This window comes from Enoplosus armatus, chromosome 4 (assembly GCF_043641665.1).
Source record: "Enoplosus armatus isolate fEnoArm2 chromosome 4, fEnoArm2.hap1, whole genome shotgun sequence".
Lineage (NCBI taxonomy): Eukaryota > Metazoa > Chordata > Actinopteri > Centrarchiformes > Enoplosidae > Enoplosus > Enoplosus armatus.
The window spans coordinates 5,473,801-5,486,583 of record NC_092183.1 but is presented as its reverse complement, the minus strand read 5'-3'; the positions used below and the strand labels follow the sequence as shown (position 1 = coordinate 5,486,583).

General features: G+C 41.6%; 2 protein-coding genes across 2 annotated transcripts; both read left to right on the top strand.

The window, feature by feature from the left end:
* The first annotated feature begins 6,701 nt into the window (after positions 1–6,701).
* On the top strand, positions 6,702–8,714 carry selenoe (selenoprotein e). The gene is made up of 4 exons (XM_070904943.1): positions 6,702–6,809; positions 7,114–7,190; positions 7,454–7,532; positions 8,397–8,714. The coding sequence occupies exons 1-4, from the start codon at positions 6,702–6,704 to the stop codon at positions 8,538–8,540; spliced, it is 408 nt and encodes a 135-aa protein (XP_070761044.1). The 3' UTR covers positions 8,541–8,714.
* A 582-nt stretch (positions 8,715–9,296) lies between these two features.
* On the top strand, positions 9,297–11,512 carry LOC139284706 (transmembrane protein 17A). The gene is given in 5 exon segments (XM_070905064.1): positions 9,297–9,423; positions 10,104–10,210; positions 10,766–10,879; positions 11,110–11,136; positions 11,138–11,512. Coding segments are annotated over 5 exon segments (750 nt in total).
* Positions 11,513–12,783: the final 1,271 nt, after the last annotated feature.

Sequence of the window (12,783 nt, the reverse complement as noted above, 5' to 3'; positions counted from 1 at the left end):
CATCAAATGTGTGTTTATAGATTTCCAGTGACATATACTCACTCTGCGATTTAAGACTGCCATTATAATAGACCCCGTAACTCCCTCTCAGTGGCACTGAGCGAAATAAGACCGCTCTTAATGCACAAATTAAGAGCAACCACACAACAAGCCGACCTCCCAAATAGATGCTCAGACAAGCCGGTGACGTGCTGAAAGTAGGTCAAAAGAGCTGAAACTGAAGGAGTCTCAGTTTGAGATGGATAAACATATCAGTATTGTGCTTAAAGTCACAAATGTATGAGACTGAAAACCACTGTTTACTGTAGTTCAACCCACTTTGCTGCATCTGTGACACCTCACACCACTCATGCCAGACTTTATTCCCGCAGTATTAGAACATAGACACAGTTTTCATCTTGACTAGTAAATGTCTGCAAATGTAGAAATACAAATGAATAGCCAGAAATGTAATTAAGCTACAGTTTCTGTCTCAATCCAGATGGAGATTTTTCTTTCTCTTTTTTTTTTTCTTTTCTTCCACATGGATGGGTGTGCAAACAGTTGTCTGTGTCTGGGACTTCAAATTGCCCTGGATTTTTCCCCCTTTGTCAGCATAATTCTATGGAACGAGTGTATCAGGGGAGAGGACTTGGATGGCTAATAGAAAACAGATCAGTCAGATGCTCTCTCTGTCTTTTCCTTTCTTTCTTTTTCTTTCTTCTTCCTCTTTCTTTTAAACCCTCTCTCTTTCTCTCATGTTTTTTCTCTGTAGCCTATTTTCCTTCTCCCTCATTCACTCCTTCCTCCCTCTCCTCCTCCCCCTATCCTTTATTCCCTCACACACCCGTCCATCCGCTATCTGTGCAGTAAAATGGGACTTCAGACTTCATAATGTGGCTTGAGGTTTCAGCTTTCACATAATTCCATAGGCTTTTTTTCCCTTTTCTGCTTCTCACTCATTCCAACCTGGAGAGAGAGAGAGAGAGAGAGAGAGAGAGAGAGAGAGAGAGAGAGAGAGAGAGAGAGAAGCTGCTGCCTTATTCCAGATATTGGGACAGAAAATGATCACAAGACCGAATGTGTCTGCCCAAACCCAAGGAAAATAAGCGGATGGCTTATGTTTTTATGCACTGAACCCCAACTGTCCCGACAATCAGTCCTGTCTGCGATCGACGAACTGTAGCTTACAACAGCTTTGTTGTTCGAGACGTAAACTTTCACTCCAAATCTTTTGCCAAAACCAGTCACAGAAACACATGTCGAAGCAGAGCTACTCGCCTTTAGCCTGCAGGAACATTTCCCCGATCTTCAAACCACATCAGATTTGCTTTATCACGTCTTTATGATTCAGAGGCCAGGTCAGGATTATTCACACTCTTCTTATCCACGGCCTATTTCGTCAGACACTTTTTGATAACAGCTTAAGAAAGACAGACATACTTGCATGTGGATGCCAGGATATATTTACTATATGTGGTCGCAGTGCACTGGCATGTGAAGGGAAGTGTTTGCTGTATATTTTACCGTCACCGTGGCTGTGTGCTGGTGTGTACGCAACCCTCACAGCCCTGTTCTACTTCACAGGACAACACTGGAGCCATTATGGGGAGCCATGTGTTTCTGATTACCCAGGCACAGATTAGAGGGAGGGGAGCAGCGGTTGCTGTCTGCTTGCCCCCTGGCTCCTCTGATGTGGCCAGCAACTGGACACCCATCAGCGCAAATCCCTCCGCCGCCCTCGCCTCCTTCCCACCTCTACACCAAACCTTCACATCCGCCTTGATGTCACTACCAGGCCCATCTACCACCTTACCCTGTTCCCCATTTAAATACGTGAAAACTGGAATCTAGGACACTTAAGTGACACTCAACGGTCAACAGGCCACGCAAAAAATTGCACAAGCGATTTCTTCACATCATTCATCAATGTCCAAGTGTTGTCAAAACTTACTTACAAATATACTTTTTTAATGAATACATCCCAAAAATTAGGAGTGATAATCAATGAAATCCTATGTTTGACAGAGAATTTGTCAGTCAGACACTGTTGCTAGTAATTTGAGTTCTTCTCATTAGCATTTTATGTCAGTGGAGTTTTTTTTGTCTTTTCAGAAGTGGTCATTATCATTGCTAATGCAGCCAGTTTTTAATCATCCTTTATAATGAGCCAGATGCTGTTTAAAACAACAATGTAGGAGCTTTATTCCTTCAGCCATGTGAATGCAAATTGCATCAAAATACTTTCTTCATGAAAAGCATCCTGAGGCCTACATAGGACCACTCGCATGCCAAGTGCCCAAGTGTTCAAGAGTTAAATGATCTTGGTGCAAGCTGAGCCACTTCAGCGTTATTTCAATCAAAAGTAGAAAGTAGTTTATCACAATCACTGTTTTAGCTATAATTTCCCAAAATGTGGGACTGTTCCTGTAAGTAAAAGTAATACCACAGTGTAAAAAGTCTCTATCCTGCAATCAACAGTTTTACTTGAGGACAGGAGTATTATCTACAAAATGTATTGAAAGTCCCCATTATTGTAGTAGCTGGTTGAGGAAGGGCTAATTTTAACTATCGCCTACTTTATATTCTGTTGGGTGGTTCTATAATAATTCATCACAACATTATCACAATTTTCTGTTTGTAAAATCTTAATCTGCAAAGTAATTAATTACTACAGCGGTCAAATACATGTAGTGGAGACAAAATACAATACAGGTTCACTTAATGAAGTATGGTAGAATTATAAAGCGGCAAATACTCAAAGTACAGGTACCTCAGAATCATACTTCAGTTGTGTACCAGTTACTCTCCACGACTAAGAAGAGATGTCAAATAGTGTATCAAAAACTGTACCACAACTGGCTAAATAGGCTGTAATCTGAGTAAAAAAGCAGCAGCCTTCTCTCACCTTCACCATCAACATAACAAAAACACTGCAAACGAGGTCACTGGCAGCAAACCATCCTCATCATCCATCCATGCCTGCACAACACAGATTCTCTGCCAAGGCCAGCAGGGTCTCACAGCCTTCTGCGGCCTCCCTGCGTGGGGAAAATTGGAGCCACTTATTTTAGGTTGTAGGTTCAAGCCAACCACAAGCTAAATCAAACTCAGTGACGTTCTCGTTCACTCCATGAGCTGTAAATTTGCTTACAGTTACTGTCACGCATAGACATCTTACTCCATTCCCGTTTTTTTATTGCCTCATTTACTGATTAGTTTTAATTCAATCTATAAGTTATTGCTTTTTTTTTTTTACAGAGAGTCACGCATCATGACAAACAAATGCTGCAGAATAACAATTTACAGATAAACGTTTTATCTTAGAGATGTCATTTTATGTATTGTATTGGACAATATAATTTTCCAAGTAGAGGAAATAATGTTTTGCACCATGAACCTGAACTTCCACGAGGTTATGTCTACTCACTGTAAGTATACAGTAGATAACACTCATTAGCATTGTATTGTTATTGAATGAAGCCCTCCACACTGCTTTCAACACTACCACTCTTCTTTATGAGCAGACTGGAGCGCAGCAGGCAGACAGGCAGCAGGCTTCCCCCCCAGTTGCCCCGAGGCTCCAGACAGATAAGCACACACACAAACACACACACAAACACACACACACACACACACACACACACACACACGCACACACAGATAACTGTTTATGCTCAAACTCATATTTTTATTCATCTCCCTTGGTCATCCTTAAACATACAAACACATGTCCGCACTGAAGCACAGAGAAACACTAGAGCCAAATATTTCTCACAAACACACTAACTATGAATGTGCCCGTCATAAGAGAGCAGACACACACTCTAATGTCCCGCTGGCTGGCAGGCAGCATCCGGTGCTTTGGAGAAACAGGAAGTGTGTGTGTCTTTATAACAAGCTCTCTGAGGGAGGCAGGATTACAGTGAGGTGTTTTTAGCTTTTGATCTTTTGCCAGCTGCAAGTGTTGCAAATCTGCTAAACTCCTACTGGAAAAAGTTGCTCAGTACGAATTTTGTAAATGTTTTCATCATCTACTTCTCTGTTCCATAACCCACGGGTTATAAATGGTTGTGTTTTCCCCTTTGTCAGCAGATTAATAATAACAGCATCCCCTTTTTGGCACGCACCACGTGATGTAAGGAGAAACATGCTGATTGTGAACACATATGGTATGCATCCACACATATAGACTGAGGAGTCGGCCACAGCGAGACCACCCCACCCCCACCGCGCATTGTGTTTTCTCCCCTCTCTCATCAACTCTTTCTTTCGTTAAATCAACTAGTTCTTTCTTACATTGTGAGAAACAAGACTGGAACTTCAAAACACAAAGATGCAGAAACCTCCAGCCTGTGAATTTACGATGGCTGCCAAGGGGAGGAAACCCTGTTAAAAAAGGGGACTGTTTTACTGCCATTTGACACATAATCTCAAACAGTACATGCAGAGCGCGGGACTCTGAGCTGCAGAGCTCTGTGTCTGGAAAAGATAGAGACAGGAAGATGGTTTTGCTTCAGCATTCCAGGCAGGATTGGTTTATTTTTGTTGGAAACATAATTGTCTGTGGCTAGGATTTGGAAGTACATTTTACCCGCCAAACTGCCAGAAAGTGTTCACGTGGGTGTTACTGCCCTCTTGTGGTGACCTAATGGACTTGCTTTTTCACACTACAGAGGAGTTAACTTGGAGAGGAGAGATGTTTTCCTCTTTCAGGGTGTTAGCATAGTGCAAATGTGCTGCGCTGTCATGAGGTCTAATTTCACACACGAGTACACAATGGAATTAAACACTACTTCTCATGCAACTACGACAGAGTGAGACCGAAAGGAAGGAAAAGAGAACAAAGAAAGAAAGAAAGAAATGCACTGGAGGTGTGCCGTGTTGTTTGATTGTATCTGTTGCTGGTGTTTTGGTCTGCAAAACTATTTTAAGATCTAAAAAATACAAAACATGTCTTGAGATAAACTTTCCCGACAAGACCTAAACAATGCTGGATTAAATTAAACTCTGCATACATCATTTAGAGTTAAAGGAATAGTTTGACTTTCTGGGGAATATGCTTATTTACTTTCTTGCAGAGAGTCACCGCTTTCATGTCTGTGTGTTAAGTATACAACTGGAGCTTGGCTTTACATAAAGACGGGAAGCAGGGGGAAACAGCTAGCCGGGGTGTCAACAGTTTAAAAATGTGGCTACCAACACCTCTAAAGCTCACTAATTAAAGTGGCTCTAATCAGTGTTTTTATATTTACAGTGAATCACATGACTTGTATGTAAAAGGCGTCACTGGTAGTGACAAACACACAGTATTATTACCAACGCTGCAGTCGATCCCCTCACCTTTACTTAGCTTTATAGCATCTTTCAGCAACTTTTGGCCTTTCTGGTTCACTCTCACCGCTCAGTGTCAATTCCAGCCGCAGCAGGCAGCTGTTTTCATCAAGAAAACAATTCAAAGTCAGCAACTAGCTTGTGAACATAGTGGAGTATTTAGCAGCTAAAGAGCCAGATGTTTCGCTCAGGAGTTGGTGGAAAGCAAAACAGAAGCAAAATTAGAGTCAATATTGGATTTACATTCACCAGGTGGCCTGAAAATAAATGCTCCATATCTGCTGGATGGGTAAATAAGCACTTGTTTGCTAACAAGTTTGCTATGTTAAATTCTTATTGTGAAGTTATCACAGCTTTAACATGAGTCTCCTTTGTTTGTAGTGTAATTATTTCTTGAGTTTGTCCACCCAGCGTTTCTCTGCAGCGTCTCTGCTGGTTGCCTGGCACATGTTCACAACAAGTCTCTGGGAAGTCACTGTGTCTGGCTGTTTACCAAGAAATAGTTACAGCATGTAACTCCCCGTAAAAATGGTCTTTTCTTCCATTGCTGTTTGTGTATGAATGAAACAAACAAGATATGACATGTTAGTGAGCTTCAGAGGTGTTGTTAGGCATATTTTTGAACTTTGGACAGAGCAAGGCCAGTTGTGTGTTCAGAGAGATGAGAGTAGTATCGATCGAAGTTAAAAAAGGGACTGATGTTGCCCTCACCACTAGCTATTAACACATCTTTGAGTTTAAGTTGGATGGTTGGTTCTCTTAGTTAATACAGATTCTCTCCTACCAGAAACTATCCCGAGATTCAAAATACATTTCTTTTCAGTTTATTCAAACAAGTTTCTCAATAATTGTTTCTAAGAAAAGGGATGAATGAGGACAAATGCAAGTCCTTCTTCTTTTAAGGTCACCTGTACAAATCCAGTTTACATAAAATGTGCTTTTCAGGAGCTTTGAGAGTGTGGCTGGCTCTCAGTGGCCATCAACCACCTGCACGTTAACTATATGGGAAAAAGTGATAAGAGCACAGATGTTCTGTGGTTTCTGTGGACATATGATGTGGAAGAAACTATAAACTATAAAACCAGGGGCCTCTGCATGGCCTTTGAAAAATCAAAAACGGCCTAATAACCAAGACTGCAGCAAAATAAGTATATATGCAGACCAGTTGGCTAAACAGTGGCCTACTTCTCAGATTATAGAGAATTTTTGATAGAAAAACAACAAGAAACAGGAAAAAAATCTAACACAGGAGGGCACCGCTCCCCTATAGGGATGTGTCATGGTCTTGCCCACCCTGAGAAACTGTCCAAGTGGATTAAAGGGTTACATATTGTTGGAAACAACTCAGGCAAAAGCACTCAAAGATACTAATTTGTCATTAAAAGAAAATGTGGGCCTTCTTGGTGCTCACCCTTGCCCTCGCTGTTCGGGCATCAGACTCTAACAACGACACAGCGATTGAAGAAAAGCTTGTTATAGCCAGAGGCAAACTGCTGGTGAGTACAGACTGAAATCCGCACAACATGGATAACTTTAGAATTTCATCTGGATGTCTTCTCATGACCATAAAATGTTATGTCGTCAATGTTAAATTATTTTACGCAGAGACAAGAAAACTTTAAAGGTCTGAAATTAAATATACACATGTAAAGAGGACAGGGGGCACCATCCAACGAGCAAATGGGACAATGAGTAAACCTATGAAACCTATTTCTGGGGCCTTTGATCACACAAAGAACGACGAGTGCACAATGCTAATTGTCATGCTGCTTTAACAACTGTCTGTTGTCATCCCTGCAGGCTCCCAGTGTGGTCGGATGAGGCATAAAAAAAATGCCGGAGCTCCATCATTTTCTCATGGAGCGCTGGGCTTTATAGTATCCTTGTGCTGCTCAGGCTTTTTGGTAAGACCTGACTTTTCCAGAAAACACACCACAGATTTTCTCATGACCTCTTCCATAAACAAAACAATGTTCCTAGCAAGTTGCCAAGCCCAGTGCCAGCTCTGTGAGCTTTCCAAAACTCTGCTCTTCCAAGTTGAAATCATGTTGAGTGAGTCTAAAAATAGCAAAACAGATGGATGCGCTTTATTCTTCACTACCTACCTGTTGTTTCCCTTGATCCCTTCCTTCCTGTGTAGCCACAACTTGGAATATGATTCATCGGAGGAGAAGAATCCACGTCTGATATTCTATAACGAAAAGGACGAGGTTGTAAAGGTGAGATGTGAGTTCAGGGATCTTTTACTCATCTGCCTTGTGATGGGGCTTATCTAGGGAGCGCCAGAATGTCAAGACAGATTCATGTAGGGAAGTTTTAAGACTGCTGCATCTGATATCAGATCCTCTGTCAGATACCAAGTCAAGACTGAGTGTGTTTGAAAGAGCGAGACGGAATAACAAAGAAAAAAAAGATGGCAAGAAAGAGGGAGAGTAAGAAAGTATATAAATGTGGTTTTCTGACAGCTGAGAAATATTTTTTATACTGAAACATGATAGTTGGTATGAATGCTGATATCAATTTCAACATTTTTATGCCCTGAAATTACAACTGTTCCCCATACACTTAATTTTTGGAAAAAGCCCCCGAACCTGCATTCAAATACTGATGGATATCTTTAGCGTTAGCCTCTTCTAAATGCCATTACTGTGAATTAAAAGTAAACTCACTGCTTTCTTGAGGTTTTCACCTTTATAAAGCTCATGTTCTTTTGTGACATTCAGGCTCTAATGTTTGTTGTTTTCATTTATTGCTTCATAATGTGGGCGCCCTTTCAGACTGTAATTTGACTATATATGAAGATTTATTTCAGAGACTAAATTATTGAACAAATAAATGAAAACAAATGTGCAGGAGGAACCTCTATATCAGCAGTGACTCAAGGTTTTAATAAAAATCCAATGTCGGTAAATCAAATTAATGTATCAGTATAAACTAACGGGAATCAGAACACACTGTACGTCTGCAAACACACTTCTCTGCACACATCTAATTTACACTGCATCACTGCCTTTAAGCCTTTCACCATGTGTCCAAATGCATGTGTGTCTGTACTTGTGTGTGTTTCCTGCCCGACACGTCAGACTGTTCCCGTGAAGAAAATGAAGGCAGACGAGATCGGCAGCCTGTTAGACTCACTCGGTTTCTTCAAGAGGTCCCAGAAAGGGGAAGAGGTGCCAGAGGAGTTCCAGCATTTCCCCCTGCGCGCCCCCAGGGACGAGCTGTGACGACCCCTTGTGGCCAAACTCTGCCGCTGCACCCCAGCCACATTAATGACGAGTGGGGCCCCAAGGCCAAAACGATTAGCCAGGCTCCATTCTGAGGACTTGCTGGCCGGGTGCGGCGTGCTGTGTCACTCTGTTTATATGCTGAATTTAAATTAAAAAAAGCCGGAAACACCACAGTAAATGATTGAGTGTGAATGTGTTTAATGTGTCTGATGTCTACATTTAATATAGGCTACCGCTCGACTAGAATGGTATATGTAGCACATCACAGAGTATGCGCCATACACACTGAAAACATACATTTGAATGTGCTTTGTCTCTATGGGAGAACAATTATATGTGTTGGGTAAAATTGCGGAAGATTTCCTTTTTCTTTAATGAACATGCATTGTTCTGGTTTTCATGTTGGTCCCTATTCTGCTGGACCTATTTTATCTTTGCAGAGCTTAAATAACTGTTACATTCTCTAATTAGATAAACACACTGAGCATCATAAATGGCCAGTAACTTACTAACAAACTGCCATGTCGCTGTCTCAGCCTAATCCTCCGCCCGCCCCCTTCACTGTAATCTGATTAGCAGCGGTGTCTGCCAGCATGCGCGTGTGTGTGTGTGTCCGTTTGTATCTGTGCCTTCATGCATTTGTGTACTTGTGTGAGTTAACACAACAAGGATTAGCAGCAGTAGACACAGGGACACAAACACAGTTTTGGACTGTTACACTTGGCTTGGTCATGGTCCCCGGCTCTACCCACAATGCCTGTGTTTTACTCACCTGTTCCCGAGAACCTGCAGATGGGTCTGGCCTACATGGGAGGCTCTGTGTTCACCAACAACAGGACAGCAGACAGCGACTTCACCAGGGAGCAGGAGGACGCCTCTGGTTGGTTACTGGTTCCACAAACTGTTCACAGCGATAGTACAGTGGAGTTTACTGCTGTGATGTAAGATAGCATTTTAGAATATATTATAATATAGTATAGTGATAACATACGGGGAAAATATGTAATTCTGTGTATTTGAAACAAATTCTGATATCATATATGTAACTGTAAGGGGTAGACAAAATAATGTGAACACTGCACAAAAACTCCTTTAACTCTGATTTGCAGCAACTGTTGAATCGTCCCATATTGACGTTTCCCTCCGGGGAGTGGGTTGTAGCAAACCCAGCCTGTGATTGTCACACGTTGACATCATTTTTAACTCTGTATCTCTTGCCACATTAATTCTATTTTCATTGAGCGATGCTCCTGCCATTATTGACGTACGTGTTGGCCTTTTTGAAGATTTGTCACTTTAAAAAGTCACATGACTCATCTGTAACTGACAAATGATGTTTACTGGCATTGAACCTATGATTCATTTTTGCAGTGCTGGTAATTGTGATTAAGTGACATTACAGATTAGATCCCTTTTCATGAGCTGTGTTCATTATTATTATATTATATTATGACATCTGTGGAGTATTGTATTCCATACTACTGTCTGCTATGATGAGTATTGTGCAAAGATGTGATGAATGTGAGTGTTTATACACTGTACTTGTTATTCGTCTTGCAGTGGTCAACGAGCTGGTTTCCCACCTTCCCCTGCAGATGCTGCTGTACTTCAACATGTTTTATTTTCCCTGTTGGTGGTTTTCTGCTGTTTTCATGTTGGAAGTAAAGGTTAGTTGGTGATCTACATTCTCACTGTTCTGGGTTCACACTGATGTATTATACAGGAACCAGGAATTGTAGGACTGATAGGCAGATCATTCATTGGAAAGTTTGGATGACCTGTCATGTTGCGTCAAATGGACAAAGGTTTATTCTGGTGACTGAGAGCATTTTATGCTTTACTTCACTGCACTTAAAGGCTTTACCCATTGAATCCACTCATTTAATCCACTATGCATCAAATTGGAAAAGGTTTGACTTTGGCGCCGTCTAGTGGTAGCAGCCAAAAGAGACCATATGGCAACCCCTCAGATCTAACCAGAAAATGCTGGAGTGAAAGTACCACATACATGCGACTGCACCACTTTTCACTGGGACTATCTCATCTTTCTGTAAAGACAAACTTATGCCATGAGCATTACATCACACATTATATCACATCATACCGTTATCTGTGTATCTGTGTGTGGCCACCAAATAGTTTGAAGTCCAGTGAGCTACAAGTAAAAAGATGCTTTCATACCTTCCTGACACTCTGACATCCAAGCTCTGCTTTATTTCCAGTTCTATTATCTTCCTGGGTACTACCAGGCTCTGCTCATAACCGGGATGATCCTCCTCACAGTCATTGAAGTGGTCCGACTTTATCTGGGCTACATTGGCAACCTTAAAGAAAAGGTAATTCAAACCAACATCCTCTCTGAAGCCCATCGCAGAGCTCTTTTATGAACCCGTCTCCTGAATAACACAGCGGAGGAAGTGGCTGCTTAAGTATTCTGGCTGCATGTGTAAACAATCAGCTCTTGGCTACAACTGTCTATTGAGTTTGTGTGTGTGTGTGTGTGTGTGTGTGTGTGTGTGGACGTGCAGGTGTGTGTGTCTGTGCTTTCATGTGGATACAACTGAAGCACTTGATGCCGGACTGCTCTATCTATTGCATCGCCTCCATCGACCAGCCCAAATTCTGTCTGCTTCCCTCCCTGTCATCAGGTGCCAGAGCTGGCAGCCTTCTGGCTCCTGTCTTTCATGTTCCAGCTGCCAGTGCTGCTGTTTTTCCTGACCGATGAAGGAATTATCATCCTGCCTCTAGAGAGAGCCGTCCACTCGCTCTACCTCCTCTTCCTGCTCGCCCAGATCCTGGCCTCCTTCCTGGCGCTCAGGACCATGACCCGAAAGCTCACCCTGCTCTTCCATCTGCGCCAGTTTGGCAAGGTGGACAGCTTCCGCCACGCAGGGATGAGTCCTGTGTACGGGCTGCCCTACCACCGCAGCGTGCTGCCCATGTCGCCCACCCATGATATGTACCATTAAAGCAAAAATTATCTTTCAATTAACCATACACTTTTAGATATTTACAATGTGGAATGTCTAAAAAATTCTAATATACAGTACTTTTGTTTACTTACTGTTCCTAAAACTGCATTGTGAGCTTTACATTTCCCAGTATGCCTCTCAACAACTGCCAGAGAATGAATGTGAGTTTGTTACCTTCAATCAATTGTGGCATTGTAAGTATTAAAATATCATTTCGTAAAAACTGGATTGTGACATTCTATATATTTTGTGACTGCATTGCATTCTGGTCTTTTGAGGCCACTGTTAGTGCAGAAATGTCTGCGTGCTGTATCTTCCCGTATGACTTCTGATCAAAATGACAGCTCTAGAAAGAAGCCAGTACTATTTGATTTTTTTTTAAAAACACTGATGCCAAATCTTGACATTTGCAGTTGATGTATTAAAAAAGACCAAAAACATCCTTTTAGCCTCACTCTAAATGTCAAAACCTGATGCCACGTCAGCCAAACTGTCATGGAGTGACATGACTTCACAAGGTAATAGAGCAAAATACGCCATCAAACAACAAAATGGGCTCAGAAATACAAGGCAAGTACATTGCCAGAAGCTGGTTTCATTTTTTTCTTTTCTTTAATGATGATGGATGATGGAGGCTGGAGTGTTGGGAGAACAGAATTGTTTTTGCCGAGGTAGATTACATTTTTTGCCCATGAGACAAGATTAGGGTTCTCTAGGTATAAAGAAACTTGTTCTTTTGTTTTGGGAAGGAACAATGTGAGACTTGCATTAAATGTTTCCATTTCATCTTTAAGTCGTCCCTACAGTGTACACCGTTACTGTTTCATAAATGGCAAGCAGGAATCAAATTTCTTAAGGCTTGTAAAGTGAAAGAGTTTAAACCTAACTGCAGCAGAAAGGTGTTAAATATTTATGACCACACAGTGGCAGTCAGCGACCAAAAGAGGGATGGGGAGCATATGACAGTGCTGCAAAGTCCAATGAGAAGAGATTACCATGCAGCACATGTCCTTGTCAGGAAACCCTCTGGCAGCAGAATAAAGGTTAGGCATGTCCACACTTGAATATGATGTATTATTTGATCATCTATAACTCCACATTGTGTCTACATGGAAATCGATTTCATGTTTTGTTGTCTACACCTCTTTTTCCTCTGTTTGGATATAAGATGTAGCCACTATAGATTGTCACACTTCTTTTACACACAAGCTAACAGCCAGTATTTGGGGCTATATTATTTCTTTGCTGTTGAGAAATGATTTTGAGTG